Source organism: Dictyostelium purpureum (genome assembly GCF_000190715.1).
Source record: "Dictyostelium purpureum unplaced genomic scaffold DICPUscaffold_229, whole genome shotgun sequence".
Taxonomy (NCBI): domain Eukaryota; phylum Evosea; class Eumycetozoa; order Dictyosteliales; family Dictyosteliaceae; genus Dictyostelium; species Dictyostelium purpureum.
This window is the reverse complement of record NW_003519565.1, coordinates 1-22,845: the sequence shown is the minus strand read 5'-3', so window position 1 is coordinate 22,845 and position 22,845 is coordinate 1. Positions and strand designations below refer to the sequence as shown.

The 22,845-nt window shown below is 23.9% G+C and overlaps 7 protein-coding genes across 7 annotated transcripts; 4 read left to right on the top strand and 3 right to left on the bottom strand.

The window, feature by feature from the left end:
- The first annotated feature begins 280 nt into the window (after window positions 1-280).
- DICPUDRAFT_92515 (uncharacterized protein) lies at window positions 281-1,024 on the top strand. Its single transcript, XM_003290535.1, has 2 exons — window positions 281-348; window positions 583-1,024. Exons 1-2 carry the CDS (start codon window positions 294-296, stop codon window positions 969-971), a joined length of 444 nt encoding a protein of 147 aa, XP_003290583.1. The 5' UTR covers window positions 281-293; the 3' UTR covers window positions 972-1,024.
- Window positions 1,025-2,389: 1,365 nt separating this feature from the next.
- Window positions 2,390-4,859, top strand: DICPUDRAFT_155106 (uncharacterized protein; the record flags this gene model as incomplete). The annotated part of the gene is made up of 2 exons (XM_003290534.1): window positions 2,390-2,761; window positions 2,886-4,859. The coding sequence occupies 2 exons, from the start codon at window positions 2,390-2,392 to the stop codon at window positions 4,857-4,859; spliced, it is 2,346 nt and encodes a 781-aa protein (XP_003290582.1).
- Window positions 4,860-5,068: 209 nt separating this feature from the next.
- On the bottom strand, window positions 5,069-5,981 carry DICPUDRAFT_81303 (uncharacterized protein; the record flags this gene model as incomplete). The annotated part of the gene is made up of 3 exons (XM_003290526.1): window positions 5,069-5,398; window positions 5,472-5,841; window positions 5,911-5,981. The coding sequence occupies 3 exons, from the start codon at window positions 5,979-5,981 to the stop codon at window positions 5,069-5,071; spliced, it is 771 nt and encodes a 256-aa protein (XP_003290574.1).
- Window positions 5,982-6,549: 568 nt separating this feature from the next.
- DICPUDRAFT_92514 (uncharacterized protein) lies at window positions 6,550-11,571 on the top strand. Its single transcript, XM_003290533.1, has 5 exons — window positions 6,550-6,587; window positions 9,171-9,340; window positions 10,214-10,395; window positions 10,459-10,918; window positions 10,990-11,571. The coding sequence occupies exons 3-5, from the start codon at window positions 10,366-10,368 to the stop codon at window positions 11,358-11,360; spliced, it is 861 nt and encodes a 286-aa protein (XP_003290581.1). The 5' UTR covers window positions 6,550-6,587; window positions 9,171-9,340; window positions 10,214-10,365; the 3' UTR covers window positions 11,361-11,571.
- A 306-nt stretch (window positions 11,572-11,877) lies between these two features.
- On the bottom strand, window positions 11,878-12,890 carry DICPUDRAFT_155103 (uncharacterized protein; the record flags this gene model as incomplete). Its single annotated transcript, XM_003290525.1, has 2 exons — window positions 11,878-11,977; window positions 12,049-12,890. 2 exons carry the CDS (start codon window positions 12,888-12,890, stop codon window positions 11,878-11,880), a joined length of 942 nt encoding a protein of 313 aa, XP_003290573.1.
- A 258-nt stretch (window positions 12,891-13,148) lies between these two features.
- Window positions 13,149-17,053, bottom strand: DICPUDRAFT_56782 (uncharacterized protein). The gene is made up of 3 exons (XM_003290524.1): window positions 16,869-17,053; window positions 13,947-16,805; window positions 13,149-13,869 (listed from the first exon to the last, which is right to left on the bottom strand). The coding sequence occupies exons 1-3, from the start codon at window positions 16,889-16,891 to the stop codon at window positions 13,296-13,298; spliced, it is 3,456 nt and encodes a 1,151-aa protein (XP_003290572.1). The 5' UTR covers window positions 16,892-17,053; the 3' UTR covers window positions 13,149-13,295.
- Window positions 17,054-17,393: 340 nt separating this feature from the next.
- Window positions 17,394-22,510, top strand: DICPUDRAFT_98733 (uncharacterized protein). The gene is made up of 6 exons (XM_003290532.1): window positions 17,394-18,124; window positions 18,198-18,313; window positions 18,377-18,612; window positions 18,689-19,397; window positions 19,473-20,594; window positions 20,661-22,510. Exons 1-6 carry the CDS (start codon window positions 17,578-17,580, stop codon window positions 21,939-21,941), a joined length of 4,011 nt encoding a protein of 1,336 aa, XP_003290580.1. The 5' UTR covers window positions 17,394-17,577; the 3' UTR covers window positions 21,942-22,510.
- The last annotated feature ends 335 nt before the right edge of the window (window positions 22,511-22,845 follow it).

Sequence of the window (22,845 nt, the reverse complement as noted above, 5' to 3'; positions counted from 1 at the left end):
TTAAATAAAATTGATCATTTAACTTTTTCGATATTTAATTTTATATATTTAATTATAATTAATTTATTTTTCGCAAATTATAATTTGATTAATTTTTTTTTTTTATTTTTTTTTTTTGTGTGTTTGTAACGAAGAAAAAAAAATTAAAAAATTAAAAAAAAAAAAAATTAAAATTTTTTTAAAAAAAAAAAAAAATTTTGGGAGCGTGTGCGTGATGGAAAAATTTTTTCAATAGAATCAGTCTCTTTTTTTTTTTTCTCTTTTTGCTTTGATTGTTCGTATACCTTGAGAAAATGCCACACATCCCAACTCAAAACAAATTAACCATCTACAGATACTTATTCCAAGGTAAGATTATAACATAATCACCATTTATCTTTATAGATTGACACATATTAGAAGGATTGATAAAAGATTGACGATTAATCTTGGTTGAAAAAACAAATATAAAAGAAAAGAGATAATCACACGTGGAAAATCATTAATCTTTCAATAAACACCAAATCTCACTATATTATACATTATAATGCGAATATAAACTAATATATATAATACAAACCTATATTATTGGAATAATTGCAGAAGGTGTCTTAGTTGCCCCAAAAGACTTCAAACTTGCTAAACACCCACAAATCGAAAGTGTTTCAAATCTTGATGTTTTATCCACTTTAAGATCATTCAAATCAAAGAAATTTGTTACTGAATCTTTCAACTGGCAATATTACTACTGGGTCCTCACTGATGAAGGTATTAAATACTTAAGCCAATACCTCCAACTCCCAGAATCAGTTGTCCCAGCTACCCTCAAAAAACAAAACAGCAGCCGTCCATCATCATATTCAAGACAAGAAGAAAAGAGAACCGGTGCTTCAGGTGACTTCGAACCATCATACCGTGGTGGTGATCGTCGTCGTGGTGGTTTAGGTCGTGGTGGTTACAGACGTGAAGGTCAAACCAACACTACCAACTAAATTGTTTTAGGGAAAATAAATTATATAAAAATTTAAAAAAAAAAACCAAATATAAAAAGAAATGCAATTTATTATCAAATGCAGGTTAAATCATTTATTTAGGATAAAATCAATCATTTTTCATTAGATCAAATATATAAATATATCTTTTTATCTTTTTTTTTTCTTTATTATATTTGATTTTTTTTAGTTTATATGTGTTTCTGATGTTTTTCACTTTTTTTAGCAGCGCATTTTTTTTAATTTTTTTATTTGTGAAAACACACAACCTTTCCAATTTATTTTTATTTTTTCTTTCTTTATTTTATTTTCAAATAAATCTATCTAAGATATTTATTTCCCACCAAAATTCGATATGCTACTTTTTTTTTGTAGTTATTCGCTTTTAGTTTATTTGTAACTAAAAATAAAAAACAGTACCTAAAGTTTTGATTAAAATAATTTTTCACAAATTTGATCAAACAAAAGGTTTTTGTGTTATCTGTTAATCAATCTTAGTTTTACCAAAATATCTTATTCTTTTTTTTTTTTTATCATACTGATCCTGAACTAAATGCAAAATTAAACTTTCAAAGAAGGAAATCCTCTGCTGCTAGTATATACAATTTAGATTCACCATTTAAAAACTTTTCATGGAACAAAGAAGAAGATGATTCCGATAATATCTTGGGTGAACATGAATCGATTGGCTCGATTTCATCAAATAATTCATCTCCAAGTTCTTCACCAAATAATCAAAATAGAATTTTAACAAGAAAAAGTACATCAAAAAGCTTTTATAGAAAAAGTAGTTTTTAAAATATATATAAATCTATTTTTTTTTTTTTTTTGGTTATATAAAAAATATTTTTTTTATAAAAAAAAAAAAAAAAAAAGGGTAACTTCAAAAAATTATATTATGTAAATATTTAAATAAATATATAGTAAAATAAAATACTGCAATAGTATTTATAAAAACCTAATATAGAAAATTCCCTTTTGATTATTTTTAATTTATATATATCTTTTTTTTTTTTTTTTTTTTTTACCACACATCAATTTAAAATTCTTTTTTTTTCTTTTTCTTTTTCTTTTTCTTTTTTATTTTTTATATTTATTTTTTTTATATTTCAAAGAGTTTAATTTTATAAAATATAAAAAAGAATAATACATTTTATTTATGTTTTTTTTTTCTTTATTTTTTATATTTTTTTCATTTTATTTTTTACCAGGAGACTTTGTTTGACCCCTCAATCGTTTTGTCATTATTTATTTATTTGTGAAAATTTTAATTTTTTTTTTTTCATTTTTTTTTTAATTTTTAATTTTTTTTTTCATTTTTTAAATTTTTTTTTTTTTAAATTATTTTTAAATTATATTGGGTATATATTTTATTATTTTTAGTTTTAAAATTATTAATAATTATAATATAGAATAAAATGAAAGATAGTCCCCCAAATTATCAAAAAGAAACACAAGCAACAGACGATTATAAAGATATTGAATTCCTTCAATGGCTTTCATTCTTTTTATTAATTGTTTTAATTCCAAGTACAATTTGGTTATGGAAGAAGTTCCATCCAAAGCCAACACCAAAACAATTCGATTGTACTTGTGAAGGTTGCGAAAAGAAATCAAATGAAAAAATTAATATTGAAAAGGCAGAAATGAAATCAACTCTCAACAAAGTTAAACTTTATTCAGTTGTTCTCCTTTGGTTATTATTTGCAGGTTTAATGTTTATCGTTGTTACAAGTAAACATGAAGTTGTCGAACCATATAATCCATATAAAATTTTAAACATTGAAGTTGTAAGTATTAAACTATAGTTTTTATTTTTATTATTTTTTATCTTTTTTTATTTTTTTATTTTTAAATTATATAATTTTATAAATTTATTTATTTATTTATTAATTTATTTATTAATTTATTAAGGGTGCAAGTGAATCAGAAATTAAAACAGCCTACAGACAATTATCAAAGATTTACCATCCAGATAAAAACCCAGATAAAGAAGATTTATATATGGAAGTTTCAAAAGCCTACAAAACTTTAACAGATATAGCTACACGTGAAAAATGGGAGAAATATGGTAATCCAGAAGGTCCACAAAGAATGAGTGTCGGTATTGCATTACCATCATGGTTAATCAACAAGAATAATTCACCAGTTGTTTTAACAGCATATTTATTGTTATTAGTTGTAGCATTACCAACTGCAGTTTTCTATTGGAATAAGAGTACTACATCAAAATTATTGGCACCAATCGAACAACAAACTCTTGCTCTCTATTATCATGTTATTGACGCACAAACTCGTCTTAAAGCAATGATTGAAATTCTTGCTGCCTCCACTGAATACAAATCTGCACTTCCAGATAGAAAATCAGACGAAGAAAACTTAAAAGTATTATATCAAAAGATCCCAAATGAATATAAAGTAAAAACACCACGTTTTGGTGCAGCATACATTGTCAAAGGTACAATCTTATTATATGCACACATCACTCGTATTAATTCCAAAGATATGGCTCCAACTCTTAAAGAAGATTTACAACACATTTTAAAGACCTATCGTCATTATTTAACTGGTGCCTTCCAAATTACAAGAGAAAAACGTCAATTAGCTGGTTTAGTTGAAATTTGTCGTATGTCACAATGTATTATGCAAAGCGCTTGGGAAGATCAAAGTCTTAAACAATTACCACACATTGACAATGTTTTATTACAATCACTCAAAAGCAGTGGTTACTCTGAAATCTCCAAATTCAAAAATATCGATAAAGAAAAGAGAAAGGAACTCTTAGCTAAAGGTTCACTTAACGATCGTCAAATTAAAGATGTTGAAAATATTCTTGAAAAGATCCCATGTCAAGTTGGTGTTAAATACAAGATCTCATCAGATTCACCAACTCTTTTAGCTAGCTCAGTCTGTATTTTAGAAATCGAATTCACCGATCAAATTGCACTCAAGAAACAAAAACAAGAAGATGCCTTAGCTGCCGCTTCAACAAAGAAACCAGCTGCCGCTTCAATCAAAGGTGGTGCTAGAAAGAGAGTTGTTAACAAAAAACAAACTGGTGCCGATAAAGGAGATAAAGCTATTGAAGATAAATCTGATGACGAAGAAGAACAACAAGAAGAATCATCTCCAAAAGAAGAAAAGAAACCAAAGAAAGAAAAGAAACAAAAAGAAAAGAAACTCGACGAAGACGGTAATGAAATCGAAGATGAGGAAAATGATGATTCAGATTCAGATTTCGATTCAGAATATTCAGACTCTGACGATGATGATACTTGGGAAGCAACACCAAAGAAATCTTTAATCAATCCAGCCAAAGAACTCTATCACACTCCATTCACTTTTGATGATAAACCAGTTAGTTTCTGGGTTATTTTAGGTAATCGTTCCAAAAATGAATTGGTTGCTTTAGGTAAAACTGAATCCTTTGCACCAGGTCAAACTCTTAAAATTCCATTCCTTTCAAGCGCCGAAATTGGTAAATGTAATTATACACTTTACGTTTTATGTGATGGTTATATAGGCTGTGATATCGAACAAGAAATCTCTATTAACTTGGAGAAAAATCCAAGACCAATCATTGTTCAACAACCAAATTTACCACCACAACAACCACCACCAGCAGCAAAAGAACAACCAACTGCCCAACAAAAACCAAAACAACAAGAACAAAAACCAGTTGCCGCCGTCCAACAAGAACAACCACCAGCTGTCCAACCACAACCACCAGCAAATCCACTTTCACCACAACCAAAACCATTAACCCAAAAACAAATTAATCAACAACAAAAACAAATGAAAAAACAAATGAAAGCTCAAGCCTCATCAAGCTCATCTTCACCACCAGAAAAAGAAAAAGCTAAAATCATATCTGAAGATTCAGAATAATAATGTTTTAAAATAGATATAATATAATATATAAAATAAAATTTTTTAAAAAAAAAAAAAATAGTAATTTAATATTTATTTTAGTTTTATATGTTTTATTTCTATTACTACAATTTATTTAAAAAAAAAAAAAATAAAAAAAAAAAAGTGATTTCTGTTGTGATTATAAATATTTTAGTTTTTTTTTATATATATATTGTTGTGTTGTATTATATTTTGTTTTCTTCATCAAAACCTAAAGTATTGGAAGTATCATTAATTGCATTTCCATCTTGGTGGATTAATGAAACATTTTGATTGGCCCCGTCTTGAGATTGACCATTTGGTGGTATTTTGTATTGAGTTGTATTAAAGTAACCAACACCGAAATAAACAACCAATGAAATAGCTGATAATGAAGCACCAATTGCATTTGGTAAAAATATAAATTTATCTTTGACTAATAGACCATAAAAAGTCCAAACAATACCTGCAAAACAAGAAATTAATGCTAGAGGTAAATTAATAACACTTCTGTCTCTTGACCTTATAACACCATACTATAGTTATTTTAAAAAAATAAAAAATATTAGTATTTATAAAATATAATATTATATGTATGTATGAACCTACTAATGATAAAACTGGTGACCCATAAAAAATTAAAACAGCTACATTGCAAGTATAACCAAATATAGTTTTTTGAGTTTCTAAAGATACATAAAAAATGATTAATAAGTGATAGACTGTTAGGGCTGTTAAATATCCAAAGTAAACACCTGTAACCAAACGACGTCTTTTTAAATCACTTGTTGCTGAAATAAAAACAATAATGAAATAACTTGTAATTAATAAACCAATGACATTGACGGGTATAATTGATATGTTTTTTATAATTGTGCCATAAACCACCCAACATAAAGAGTTGCCGCACAATGCTATAATGGGATAAATATTCATAGATCCCACATCTCTATTTCTGTCGATTTCTAAAAATTTTTTTCTATTTATTGTTATATAAAAATTAGTTAATAGTCTTCAATAAATATTTTTTTATTGAAATTCAACTTACAATGGTGAAAATGCTGTACCGGTAGATATTATATTACCAAGTATACTTAAAAGTGCTGCTAAAACTGACATAAGATAATATTTTATATATTTTTTTTACTTATAAGAATAAACGAGTTTTTTTGACAAAAAAAAAAAAAAAAAGACGTGTTTTGGTTCGATGTGATTTATATAAAATAAAAAAATAAAAAAATAAAAAATATTGCTATGTTATTGATAAAAAAATAATATGAAAAAAATTATTTTTGATTTTGATATTATTTTATATTTTTATTAATATAAAACGATTAGTTTGCGAAAAAAAAAAATAAAAAAATTAAAATAAAAAAATGTCAAAAAAAAAATAAAATAACGTTTTTACCTGGTGACACCTTACAAATCAATCAAGTTACACCAAAATATTATATATAAACAAAAAAAAAAAAATAAAAAGAAAAAGTTTATTTCTCTTTTAAAGGAAAAAAAAAATATTACATAATATTTGTTTAAATATTATGGTGGTAAAAAAAAAAATGAAAAAAAAATGAAAAATAAAAAATGAATTTAAAAAAAAAAAAAAAAAAAAAAAAAGAATTTAATAAATTTATACCTTTATTTTTTGCAAATAAGTTTATTCAATAAAAATCTAATTCCTTTTTGTCACCTCCTTACATTAAACATTAATTCTTGTGTTTTATGGTATTTATATTAAAAAAAATAATAGTGTTCTATTATTTTTAAATACAAATAATTTTTTTCTATTATTTTTAAATACAAATAATTTTTTTATTATAACAAATAAAATTACTATTTTTATCATTTTTATCTATTTTGGTTTTATTTTATTTCTGGTGGTTTTTTTTTTTTTTTTTTTTTTTGGGGAATTTTTAAATTTTATTAAAAACAATGAAATGAATTGTAAAATTATATGGATGACATTTGATAATTAAAGGAACAAAAATTAAAAATAAATTCTAAAAATAATATTTTTAACACATCGAAATAACATAGGCTCCATATTGTTGTTTTTGTAAACTGCATCTTTATTTAATTTATTTATAAAATATTTTACAATAAAATTTTGGTGTGTTTAAATATTTAAAAAAAAAAAAATAATTATTTTAAAATTTATAAAAAATTTATTTGAAAATTTTTTTTTAAATTTTAAATTATAATAACTTCATCATAATGCACTGAATCATTATAAAATTCAATTAGATTCACCTTTTAAATATTAAAATCAATCAAATGTTAAATAGATCAAATGTAAAGCCATAATGAAAGAGTTGTTTTCAAATGGGAAAAAAAGTATAAAAAAAATGAGGGCAATAATAAATAAATAAAAAAATAACCTTTAATATCAAAATAGTTATTAATTAATACTTTTTCATAAACCAAAGAAATAAATATGTTCAATGTAATTTTTTGTAGTTGTAGTTTTTTTTAGCTCACCCATTCTTATTTATTAATAACACACATTTTTATATTAAAAATAAAAAATAAAAAACTCCTTCCTCAATAAAAATAATAACATGTTATCTAATATGTATAAATGTGGTTTAAACCAAGATCTAAAATATAAATTATAAATACATATAATCTTACTTTTGATCATTTAATTTTTTTTGCTATACCAATAATAGCTTTTTTTTTTTTTTTTTTTGTTTATATTAATAATAGCATGATTTATAAATAAAAAAAGATAAATAAATCAATTTGTTTAAATAAAAAAAGATTAATGCGATTGCCTTACTGTTATTATCTAAACTCATTTCTAAAGGCGGTATTTGATAAGTGTTTTGTCAAAAAAAAAAAAAAACAATAATTTAAAAATAGCTTTTTATTTAAACAAATCATTTTTCATGTATATATGTGTATATTTTATTGATAAATGGTCAACCGCATTTTTTAAAATTAACCATTAATCAAAAAACCAACTCTCCTAACAACACCACAACCATCACTACTTTTTTTTGTACAATTTCTTATAGATTCATTATAGTTTTTTTATAAATTATAAATGTAACATTTAATCATCAAAATTTAAAAATAAAATCTATTTTAATTTTTATATTTAGTATTAAATTTTATTTTAATAATTAAAACAACTTTTAAAAAGGTTAAAAATAAAATTTTAAAAGAAAATAAAACTAAAAAAAACTTGTACTACATAGTTTTAATAAACTATTTAAATATTATTTTATTTTAAAAAAATCTCAAACAATTTAAATAAGAAAAGAATAAAAAGAGATTAAATTATATTTTAAAAATAGGGTAATCATTTAATCCAGATTAATAAATACACCTTTGTTTTAATAATATTAAACATATAAATTATTTCAAATTTAACAACAACAACAACAACAAAAATAATGACAACAGAATAATAATTATTTTGAAATAAATTAAAATAAAACCAATATCATCACTATTCATCAATATTACCTTCAAAAGTCACACTAATAATCACCACACAACCACTATTCTAAAACACACCTTTATTTTTATTATTACAATCATTCTTTTTATATTTTATATAATATTTATATATATACCCAAATCACTAAATCACACATAGAAAAACTCAATAACAAAAAAAAAAAAAAAACTCACACACCCACACTCCAACCCACACTCACCAAAAATTTGAATGAAAATTTATAACCTCAGTCAAATCACCTACATATGTACATATTACATTATAATTTTTATTACTATGATAAAAATTTTTAACCCACACAATTTTTTTTTTAAAAAACTAACACACACTCAATCAATTTTATTTGGTCTAATTTTGGGGTGTGGGTTTTTGTGTTTTTATAGTGGTTTTATCATTTTTTTCTTATTAATGAAATTCTAAAAAAAAAACTAACACTCAATCAATTTTAATATTCAATTTTTGTTTTTGTTTGTGTGTGTGTGTTGATAAATATAATTTCGTTCTTTTAATGTTTCTTTTTTTGAAAACTATTATTATAGTGAGGTGGTAATTTTTTTATTTTTATTATATTTTAAATTGTTATTATATTAATAAAATTAAAAGTGGTGTGGGTATGTTTTTTTTTTTGTTTTTTTTCTAATTGTGTTATTTATATAGTTTTTTTAATTGAGAAGTGCCACTACTCAAAAAAAAAAAAAAAAAAAAACTTTTTCAACACCCATACATTATTATTTCTATTTCAAAATATGTAATAACTACCCCCTTTCACCCACTCAACACACAGAATTTTATTATCAATATTATTTTAATTTGTTTTTTTTATTTTTTTTTTTTATTAACAGGAATGAAGGAAATAATATAAATAACTTCCGTTTGAAAAAAAAAAAAAAAAATTATTATTATTTATAATCCAAATCATATAACAAAAAATACACAACACACTTTAATTATATTATATATATATATTAATTTTAAATTGTTTATTACTATTATTTTTATATAACTACAAAAAGTAAATTATTTTAATTTTATTTTTATTTTTATTTTTTTCAACATTGGTGTTATAATATTATCAAAATCCCTTAAAATCAAAATATTACCCACACTCACGCAAAGGCGCAATATATACAGATAAACAGCCAAACAAATTATTAATGTATTGATAATATATTTATTTCATAATATATATTTAACCTCAAAATCACACTATCACTCGATATAATTAATTAGTTTTTTTGTTGATTTATAACTTACTCACTATCAAAATTATAGAAACAACATAATAATAACAATAAAATTAATAACACCAAAAAACAAATAATACAGTAATAGAATTATAATATATTTGGAATTCAAAAAAATTCAAAATTTATTATTAATTCAATTTTTTTACACTTTAAAAAAAAAAAATAGATAATAATTATTTTTAACCACTTCCACCACCACCACAATCATTATCAACAACAATAAAAAACAATAGACCCCACTACCAACATTTAAAATAATTATAATAATTAGAATCTCATTTTTTTGAAGTGAGTGACTTTTATTATTATTATATATTTTCTTGTTTTTTATATCATAAAACATATAAAATAAATAGAAAAAAAACAAAAAAAAAAAAAACAATATCACTGTACACAAATAAACACAACAAAACACCACACCCACTCCTCAATATACTGCTCTGTTTGTGATCTTTTTTTTTTTTTTTTTTTTTAAATTATTTGTAATATTTATTTTTTTTTGTTTTATTTTTTCCTCTCTTTTTATTATTTTTTTCATTTGTATTTTTAATTTTCATTTATATAACAATTATATATATATAAAATATAATTAATATATGTTTATTTATTAATTAATTTTTTAAATCATTGTTTTATAGATAAATTATTTTTTTTAAACCAAAAAAAAAAAAAAATTCAAATACCAACTTGATTTCATAAAAATAAGAAATCAACCAACTAATCAAATACGACAACAATCCTCACAAAACTATAACAAATTAAATAAAACAAATTACAAATACAATTAAAAATGAGACTTGAAAGAGATGAATCTATTTTAGTAAGTATAATATTTTCATTTTTAAAAAAAATATTATTAACTAATGATTATTTTTATATATAGGCCCAGTTAAGTTATAAGCATATTAAAGATAAAATGCTTTATTCTGCCGTTATGAAGAAAGCAGGTGGTAATAAGAAAGGATTTTTATCTAGATTATTTGTACTTTATAAAAGTTATATTATATATTATAAACCTAAAAGTCTAATTAGCACACCAGAGAAACCACAAGGTTATATCGATCTTAGAGAATGTGATCCAGCAAAGGTAAAAACAATTTTAGATGAACCTGATATGACATTCCAAATTGTTCACAGAGCTGGTAGAATTTTCTTAATTAAAGGTGAGGAAATGTCATCTTTCAAACAATTTTATGAAGTTTGCAGAACAGTTGCCTTAAGACTAACACATATATCATTTACTCTCCCTAATGAAAAGGCAATGCTATTAAATCAAATTTTAGAATGCAATATGACAAAAGAGGAATTTAAAACCAATGTAGAAGTATTTTTAAAAGATGGATGTAAGTATTTAAATAATTCTAAAATACAATAGAGGTTTTATAAAACTAATTATTTTTATTTGTTTATTTAGTTATCTTTAATGTTAATTTAATTACTCCAGATAGAACTGCAGATGTCCAAACATTTGTTCAATATATACTTGGTTTAAGAAAAGAAGAAATTACACTTCAAATACGTATAGCTAAAATTATGATCGAAAGTGGTAAAAAACAAAACTGTTCAATGATGGGCATTGCATCACCTGCTCCTGCTACTATAGCTCCCGATCTTATGGTTACTTTAGTAATCCCTGAAAATGAACCATTACCAGAAGTTGCCAAACTCCAAAGAGATTTACAAAAAATTAGATATGACATTGAGGAGCATAGATTAAATATCTTTAATATTCAAGCCAAAGACTGCATTGACCAGGTAAAAGTTAAAATTCCAACTTCATCCTAAAAAAAAAAATTAATTTTAAAATACTTATTTATTTATATTTCTCAAAAACATTTCTTTTCTAAAAACAAAAAAAAAAAAAAAAACCATATATATTTTTCTGTAAATAATTATTCGTTTAAAATTAGTTTTAACAAAAATAATCAATTAATATTATTAATAAAATTTAATTTTATTTTTTTAATTAAATAAATAAACATATAAAATTTAATAATATTTAATTTTTTAAAACTTTTTCCTTATTATTTATAAATACTAATTGTTCTATACCTGCAATTAGCCAAAAACAATCTAACAATAATAATCTTGGATAATTCAAATTCAATTCAAATCTAAATAGTTTAACATTAAAATTATAAACTCTTTTATATAACAAATAAGATTTATAAATAATATACAATTTTTAAAAAAACAAATAAATTTTAAACAAATAAATTTTTTTTTTTTCTTTTTTTATAAAAAAAAGTTTAATCTTTATATATAATTAAATTACAAATTTATTAATTTTTTTATTATTTTTTTATAATGGAATACCAGCAACGACTTCGTCTTCGATACCGCATTCATCACTACCTCTCTTGATTAAGAAAATACCGTTATCACCCCATGAAGTGGTCCATCTGAATTTTAGATAAAAATTATTTTATTAGTAAAATGATTTTTTGCTTTAAATTTATATTTTAATACTTACGAGTTAGCAACTGACCAATAGTTAACACCATTAAGAGTACCATAACCAAAGATTTTAACACAGTGACCACCTAAGAATTTACCGGTAGTGTGTTGGTAGACACCTGATTTGTAACCTAAGAAATCTTCGTAAACAGAGAAACAAGCTTCGACTGGACCGTTGGTTGAAATTTCTTGCATAATAGCTTCGACACTGTTGATTGAATAGATTTTAGCCATTTTGTGTTTATCTTGTGAATAAATTAAAGTTGAGTTTGATTCGCATTGTTTAACACAGTTTGGAGTGTTAACGAAATTTAAACATGGTTGTTGGGCTGGTGGACAGGTTGGGATGGTATATGGTTTACATTCTTGAGTGACAACACCTTGTTTTTTTAAAAAGTTCCAAGCGCTGACATCATCACCACCTTCACAACCATCATCGCTTTGGTCACAGGTAACTAAATCTAAGAAACTTAATTGAACATCTAAACCTTTGTGGATACAAATTCTATCTTGAGCAGATTCGACAGCACCGAAAGCCCAACATGAACCACAACGAGCTTGATTTTCGATATAACCAATGGTAGTACAATTGCTCCAAGCGGTACGTGAATCAAAGCTAGCTGGAGCTTTAATATTTGGATCGGCATTTAAAACTGGGATTGATGGTCTGTTTAATGATTTTTTGAAACCTAATAATGAACCAATTTTGATGTTATCGAATTGATCATTCTTTTCTTCTACCCAAGTATCGTGTTGGATTCTTTTGTGGATATGGTGTGGTGGACGGATGTCAATCTTTACTGAAAAGACAACGTTTAATAATAAGAAAACAACAACTAAAGCAAATAAAACTCTCATTTTATTATATATAATAATATCTATATAAAGCACGAATATAAATAATATTATTTATGAAAGTAAAAAAAAAAATTTTAAAATTTTAAAAAAAAATTTCAAAAAAATAAAAAAAATAAAAAAATATAAAAATATAAAAAAAATAAAATAAAAGTTAAAGTAATTTTCCGTTTTTTAAAAAAATAAGACAATAAAATGCATTGGAAAAATAATAAAAAATAAAGAAATATCCAATTTTATTTTAATAGTTTAAATTTGATTATGTTTTTAAAAAAAATATCTTTTTTTTTTATCCAATTTTATTTTTTGAAAATTGGGTTTTTTTATTATTTGGTTTTAAAATATTTAATTATTTTATTTATTTATTATCCATTTATTATCTATTATTTATTATTTATTTTATTAAATTTATTGTATTGGAGTGCCCAGTTTTTGTATTTCATTCCCGACTTCGTTTTGTTCCTGTATAATTTCTTCAAATTCTCGATTATCTCCTAAATTATCCCTCAAAGAAACATCGAAATCTTTTTGAATTTCAAAATCTGAAATAATATTATTTTCTTCTTCCTGTATACTTTCTTTGTGTTCATTTTCTAAACTTTCAAGTGCTTCGTCAAATTTTGAAATATCATCTTTTTTATTTAATGATTCGGTTCTTTTATATACACTTGTATGTGATATGGCCACAACCTTATCAAACACTAAATCGAATAAATCCACAAATGAAATTAAACAAAATATAATTGCGCTGCAGTACCTAAGTAGATTTAAAGATTCCCTGTCATACCTATTTTTATAAATATATTCCCCAATATCTCTTGCAATTTCGTTACAAATTACCTTTGTTTGATTTTCTGTTATAAATCTTTCACCTTTTTCTGTATCTGGAATATTCATAAAACCTTTAGTGACATTATCTATTTCCGACATTAGTCTTAATAAATTCAATGAAATTACTTTGGATATTTCATTTAAGTGTTTTCTATATAAAAATAAAAAAATTGATAAGTTAAAAGTTTTGTATAAGCAATTTTAAAATAAAAATATAAAACTACATACTTTGGTAAAGCTGAAACAATAATGAATTCTAATGACAGTAGCGCGTGAAACATTTTAGTTTCAGTAAAAAGTAGCCTTCTTAATTGATAATATTTTTTCTTTCTTAATGGAAATAGTTCATATCTCGAATAATATAAAAGAACTCTTTGAATTGGTATTTGGTATCGTAATAAATTTAATTGCTTGTTCATTGTAGATCTAAACATCTTTTGATTCATTTCATTCGGTAAATGTTGTTGTATGTAGTTATATTTACTGGGCTGATAAAATACTTGACGAGTTTCTAATGGCACAATTGTGGGATCTAACAGTGTGTTGCAAATTAAGAAATTAAAGCTTTGGGATACTTTAAATGGAAATAAATATAGGTTGTTTTTAAGTTGTCGGTGGTCATAATATGGACTAACAGTGATAGATATAATATAAACTAAACCAACACCCACTAAGATGTGCATCATTCTAAATAGTGATGTGATAATTGATGGTGAGTTATTTGGATATGCAAGAAAAGCAATAATTACAAAGGATAAAATAAAAAAGAGAACCAGTTTTTCAAACATTTGAGCTCTTGTATAGATCGAACCAAAAAATGAGCATAGGAATGTACTGGCAGCGAAAATAAATGCTCTTGCTACATCATTATTGGTTGTGGAGTAAATAACAGCTGCTGTATAGCCCAAAATAGAACCAAAAACCGCACCTGTAATACGAAGAATTGAAAAGTATGCTATCGCACCAATGGATGGAGCACTAACTAGACAATATGTAATAACAGCCCATGCTAAGTTTCTAAATAAAATAAAAGATTCATGTATTTTTAATTCGTAATAAACAATAGAGAAAATTGAAACACCAAGGGCCAGTTGTAAAGAGTAGACCCATTTTGAGAATAATCTAAATGATACTAATCCCCATAATTTTTGAGCTTTTTCCTTTAAAGTGTAGTGTGGGTGAATGATATGAGGAAATTCATTATAATCGATTCTATACAGTTCATTTCTTTCCTTTCGTCTTTTATTCCATGTTGTTACCCATATATACCATTTCTTGAAAATACTTTTAAACATTGTTATATGTTGAGACTCTTTACTTTTACCCCATAACTTGAATGACAGCATAAACACAGTCGATGATAGTATCTTTTGATCTTTTGAAAACTTTTTAAATGCTGAAACCAAAAAGTTTACTCTTGTTTCTTCATCAATATTTTCAATGCCAAATGATGTTTCTGGGTCATATATTTCTTCTAATTGATTATTGATATCTTTAATAGTTCTTTCTATATAATCGAAGCACATTAAAATTTTATATTGGCTGTATTCTAGTGTTTTGTGTTTCTTTAAATCTTTAAAACGTTGTAATGATTCAGTGGACTTTAAATAATCGATACCTTTTGTTAAGTTGTATTCTATAATATTTTCCATATCTATGGTTGTAAAAAGTTCATTTCCAGATATTTCAATTTCTGGAGTGATATCTACAGGTTTGTATTTTAGACCGATTTGTTTGTGCATAATCCTAAAAATTCTTGATGTTTGATTTATTAATGTATTTAAAAAAGGTAATATAACCAATAGAGTTCTGGACTTTTCGACGGTAATATTTTCAAAGAATGCCATGTTTATTGTTAAAAGCTTTTTGTGGTTTGTCTCTAATAAATATGAGATTTCATTAAAATAACCAAACATATCTTTGTTCCAAAATTCTTTTTTAGCCTCTAATAAATACTTTTCCATTTGGTTTAAATTTCTTGAGTTTTCAACATTAAGCTTCTCAAGTGAAATTTTAAAATAATTGTGGGTATCATTTTGATGTTTTGGGTTTTTTAAAAGAGATTTTTTAAAATTATAATAGTGATTTACGATATCTTCCCCACCTTCTAATGATCCATTGTTCTTAAATTTCGTGCTGTCTTTAACATTTTCTTTAACATATTCTGGTTGGTTTGAAATCTTTTTATCTTTTGAAGTGGTTGTAAATTCTGACATCATACTGCATGTTGATTCGTCATCCCTATCATGGTTTACTACATCTGACAATGGCGATAAATGAATTGGTTCTTGTTTTCTTGGTTTTAAATAAATGGGAACACCTAGTTTCTTTCTTAGTTTTAATGGGCTTCCTTGGCTATGATCTTTTAGACTGCCATTATAATCGGCCTCAATTCTGTTGGTAATGGACTTTACAATGTTTCTTTGATAGGATGAATCTAATGGATAGTTGATGGACTCTAGTGTCTTGATCTCCAATTCTCTTTCGATGGTACATATTAGTTTTCTTGAGGTTTTTAGATTTTGTCGACAGCATTGGATATAGTAATTAGATGAAAAATCCATTCTAAAAATTAAACCCACCACTATCACCAATATTATAGGAGAAACACCAGTTAAAAGAAACTTTAAAAAAGGTATAATGGATCTATCATCTGGCCTATTAAAATAAACCAAGTTGAAATATGGCAGATACATAACTTTTCCTAGATTATAGGGCAGCACATTTGAACCAGTTACCATTATGGCACTACTGATATACACGAATACAAGTGTTATAAATACAGACGTCCAAACGTGATTAAAAGTAATTTGAAAACTAACAAAACCAACTACCAATCCAATAAATATGGCCAATAAAACTCTAAACTGATTTTTTATTAATATATAAAATGATTCACTATTGATAATACTAACACCCAAAAACAAAGTGTTGAAAACTGCAAAGTAAATTGTAAAGAAGTTTCTAAATACATCGATAACTAAAAACAATATTGATAATGTAATGTTGGCTGAAAAGAATAAACTAAAGTATACATTTCTTTTTATTTCTGATACTGGCTTGTTCCATAGCGGAAATAGATAATTTCTAAAAACCATATTAGTATACTGCTAAAATTAGAATTTTAAAAAATATAGATTCTGAACTTACTTTAATAGTTTTATATATTTCATACTTTTTTTTTTTTTTTTTTTTTACATTTGCTTTAAAACTAACAATGTCTATTGATTTTAGATTTTTATTTTCTTTTTAGGTTTCATAAATTTCTTTTGTTTTAAAAAAATAAAATAAAAATTTATTTTTTTTAATTATTATTTTAAAATTTTAGTTTTCTGTTTATTTACTTTTAAAACATTGAAATATTTTTTTTTTTTTACTATTATATCTATGGTGGGATTATTGCTATTGAAATAAAAAAAAAATAAAAAAAAAGGTGTGGGTGTGTTTAATTTAATTTAAAAAATTAAAGAATTTTAATTTATATATGAATGTGTGTTCATTATTTTCTATATATGCCATTAAATCTTTTTTTTTGTATTTATTTTAAATAAAATTAACTGAAAATTTTTTCAACAAATAATGGCATCACTATGGGTTGTATAATTTATTTTTTCTTAATAATTAATAATTATTTTGGATAAAATTAATTGCTTTTATAATAAAAAAAAAAAAAAATAAATCAAAAAAAAAAATTAAAAAATTAAAAAATTTAAAAAAAATATATAAAAAAAAAAAAAAAAAAAATTTTAATTTACACAACATTTAAATTATTTATAATAATTATATTATTGTAAAATCTATTTTTTTATTATTTATTATAATTTTTTATTTATTTTTTATTAAAAAAATAAAAACAACTATGGATGATTTACCATCAGAAACATTAGTTCTCATACTAAAGAATTTAAAAATCAACGATTTATTATCAACAAGCAGGGTTTCAAAATTCTTTTACTCATTATCGTCCGATGATAGACTATGGAAAGATTTATTTTTACAAAGATTTTGCAACTCATCCATCATAGATAATGAAAGGGAATTAAATAATTTAAGAGTTGAATTAATAAGAAAAACTGGATTATATAATAATAGTAGTAATAGTAATCATAGTAGTCCCAATTATAATAATAATAATAATAATAATAATAATAATAATAATAATAATAATAATAATAATAGTCACCCACCCTCACCAAATGATAATAACCAGATAACAATCAATACAAGCTCAAATTCAAATTTAAACTCAAGCAATAATAATAATATTGAAACCTACGATGATATATTAAATAAAATTTACCAAAGGGTTAATTATTTTCAAGTAAAGGTACTATTGGGTTATCAAAAGAGAATTAATGGATGGAAGAGTTTTTATAGAAGACATGTATTATTACTTTTAAGCAAAGGTTGGTTTATATTTTAATAATATACATTATTAAAATGATAAATATATTTACTAATTTTTAATTCAATTTATAGGTTTAGTGGACTCCATACAAAATGGAGATAGCAAACTAACAGATCATCTCCTTTCTATTGATCTATTAAAATATAACAACACATTCTCCACTGCTGCAGAGCTTGTGACAAAAAATGTAAGATATAACATCTTCCTTATATAAATATTATTTAATTAATACTTTTTTTTATATTTATAGAACCAACCAGAATACTTGGATAAAATTTTAAAAGTATTTCCTGTTGATGGTATTCTAAAAGATTTTTACCTCAATCCATATATGAGATTAATTACGAAAGCAGTACAAAAAAACTCAATAGCATGTGCAAAACTATTATTAAATCATGGTGCCGACATCACCTATTCAAACACTGGTGTTCTTTTAATGGGTTCAAAAAACAGATCATTTACATTAAATGGAGAGTTTGGTAATAAGTAAGTACATACATTACATTGGTTAGGTTTAATTAAATTTGAAGGTATTTACAAGTTTTTTTTTTTTTTTTTTTAGGCCTGTGGGTACTTTTCAAAAACTTTGCCCAAATAATAATGAGCTATCTCATTACTTTTTAGATGCTCTTTTATCACAGGTTGTATTCTTTATCTGTGTACACTCCGGAAATGAAATGACTTTACAGGAGTATATTAAATCAAATAGAGCACCTGTATTTTCAAATAAAAGAACTGGTATATGGGACTCTGGTTTTCAGGTTTTAAGGTTTTCAGGTCTATTTAGTGAATACAACTATGGGTATAACACATTCATACCATATAGATACAGCCGTTTAAATAGTAACAATAGTACACCAACTCTTGGCGGAGTTAATACCAATCAAAATAATAATCAAAACAATAATAGCAGCAATAATAATGGAAATCAAAATGATAACTATGAATTTATTAATCACAATCACCATAGCTCAATAGGTAGTAATGATGGTGATGATCAAGTTTCAATAGAAAATCGGACCAAAATTAAATTTTCACAATTCAAAATGATAGAAAAAACATTATCACAAATTACAGTCGATTGGTCATCAGAATATTGCTCTTATACCCCTCTTCATTGGTCTGCAAAAGGTGGCTATATAAATAATATAAAAACACTAATAAAAATGGGTGCTGATATACACGCCCAAACAGCCTCAGGAAAAACGGTCTTAGATATCGCCAGAGAGAATAATAGGGAAAACTGTATTCCATTCTTAGAAAATCAAATGGTAAATATAAAATTATATTTATAATACAAAAAAATATAAAAAACTATATAATTTACTAATACCTGTCTTTTTCAGTCAAAACTAATAAATATAGGAAAATTCGAGCCACTATTTAGACTGATTGAGGATGGTGACGTAATTGGCTCAATTAAATTTATATCAACGTTTATGTTTGAAAAGCAGATAAAATATTTAGAAAAACCAATAGTTTCGAAACTAATAACCCATTCAATAGAAAACAATCAACCAAAAATTATGTCTGCTCTATTACCATGTTGCTCATCTTCAAGTGATGTAGATGGTAATAGCCCAACTCACTATTCTGCTGCCTTGGGAAGGTTAGAATGTTTAGAGGTCGCCATTATTAATGACGATATAAACAAAGTTAACAAATGCTACCAAACACCTTTGATTCTTGCAACTATGAATGGCCACACACATATTGTTAAATATTTATTAGAAATTGGTGCAAACGTTGATACACCAGATTGGCAACTAAATACCGCGCTACACTATGCATCCCCATTTCCAGAAATTGTCTCATTATTATTAAAGTATAATGCTGATACTCTTCAAATAAACTATCTTTACAAAAATAGTATCCACTGTGCAGTTGAAATATCATCAAATAATAATCTGGCCCAAAGATGTAATAGTTTAAAACAACTCTTAAATTCAATCGATGATAAAAATCAAATTAACAATCCGGATATATTTGGAAACACAGCTTTAATTTTAACCCAATATCACGACTATTTAAATGACTCTGGAAATAATATCAACCATTCAAGTGATGAAATGTCAAACATTATATTAACTGAATTACAAAATAATCATCTATCAGCAATTACATCAAAGACTAATATTTTAAATTTATCTTTTGAAGATTTCAATCTTATTTCAAAAAAATCACCAATCGAATTAGAGGAATATTTATCATCCACAAACCCATTAAAACCCACAGTAGCTATGTTAGTAATTTCAAAATTAGATGGCAATATATCTTTAGAAACTTTTGATAAATTAAAACTACAACACCACCTAATGTTAGAAAGCTATTTCAAAAAACTAAAATTCTTAAATTGCTACAGCCAAATGGTGCATATATTTAATAATAATGTTGACTCTATCCAATCCATTTTAAACACAATATCACAATATCAATTAAAATCATTTTCATATGACTCTTGGGAAAAGGTAATATATCCATAACTTTTTAGATTTTATATCGATAACCATACTAATAATAAAATTCCTATTTAGATTTTTTCAAATTATTTAACTGTTAATAGATTTGAAATACCCACCTTTATTCTAAGCAACTTAAATAACTATATGAACTCTACAACATATATTGATAGGTTCCAAGGATTCATTGTAAATAGTTTGCTACACTCACCAGCAATACCAGAAAAATATTGCAGAAGCCTATTAGCGCCATATAGAAATAGATTAGATACATCAACCTATACAAATGCAATTGCCTATGATAATGTTGTCATGTTAAAATCAATTATAATAAGAGATGATTCAGAGGGCGATAGTGATGGAAATAATAGCCCACCTAGTGAAACTCCACCACACGATGAATACCTATTAAAATCGTTTGAATTCTTTCATCTACCATTACCAATCTATTGGATTTTTTCAAGAGCTGTTAAAAATGGAGCAATCAAATGTTGTAGATTCCTTTCAGATATATTATTCAAAAAATCATTAGATACCAACTATACCCATTCACTTTTAATCAATGCACCAGAATTAAGGGGAATTAAAAATCGCTCAAATATAATTAATATACTATCACATTTCGATAGCAATTCAATCATTAAGGCACTTCAAGATCATCCATCATCACCAAATGGAAATGCATATTTAGACACAAACAGCTCAAGTAATAATAACCATAGCTCCGGTGTACCAATAGAAATTGACTATCATAAATTTTCAGAACTACACCCTGTCGAATCATCCGAGCGTCATCAATGTGAATATTGTGGAATTAAAGATATTATCGATTTAGAAGATCATTTATTAATATGCCTAAATGCCAAATACCCATGCCCAAATAAAATAAATGGATGTTCAGAATCACCAATGACCAAATCCCAACTCTTAAATCATCTAAACAAATATTGTCAATATTTACATTGTTCTCAATGCGACTCTATGTTTAACAGAGTTGATTTCATCGATCATCTCCTTACCCACGATTCAGACACATGGGAAATTTGCTCGCTATGTAATCAAATGCTAAAAGGTTTTTCGTCATGTTATAAAAGCGATATTATACATATTAGAGACTCATCACTACCAAACAGTAACTCTGCATCCAAAAATAATCATCAAAAACCTAATCACCTATTAAGTTCTGAATATGAACATTTAAAAACTTGTAAAAATCACTATATCAAATGTCATTGCTGTAAAATAACTCTTCACATATCAGAATTAAAAGAACATAAATGTTTAGTAGTTTCAAAATTACCCATATTTAGAAATCTTTTAAATATCCAAAATAATAATTTGATTGATTTAATTTAATAGAAAATAAAACCCAAAAATTAAAAGGAAATTGAAATTATAAAAAAAAATTGTAAAAAATTATAACGATAATAAAAATAATAATAATAAAAAAATTATAAAAAATCATAACGATAATAAAAATAATAAAAATAATAAAAATAATAAAAATAAAACATTAATAATCAAAAACAATCAAAATCAAAATCAAAATCAAAATCAAAATAATAAATAATAAATAATAAATAATAAAATAATAAAATAAAATAATAAAATAACAATAAAAAAATAAAACAAATAATTAATTATAATAAAAATAAATAAAATAATTTTTAAAAATAAATAATTAAAATAATTATAATAAATATAAATAATAAATAAAATAAAAAAATAATAATAATAATTTTATTATTATTTAATTTAAATTTAAAAATCAAAAACTATCAGTATAATAAATATATTAATATTTGTTTTTTACTATTAATATATTTTTACTATATTAATAATTTATATTAATTATAAAAAAATTAAAAATTAAAAAATAAAAATAAAAAATAAAATAAATAAAATTAAAAAATTTAAAAATGGGTGAATTTTTTGGAAAAAAGAGAAAAATAATATAATTTTTTTTTTTCTTTTTTTTTTTTTTTTTTATATTTTTTATTCACACTCGCTTTAAAATAATTTATATATATAAACTTAATTTTAAATAACAAGTTTTTAAGTTTTTTATTTTTTTTTTCAATAAAGCAGTACTTCGTATTAATAATAATCATCATATATATTTTATTCTCTTATAAATTGTAAAATAAAAAAAAATAAAAAAAAATAAAAAAAAATAAAAAAAAGAGATAAAACAAGGAATTATAAAACAACAATAAAATATTAATAAACAATAAATACTATAAATAAATAATATACATAA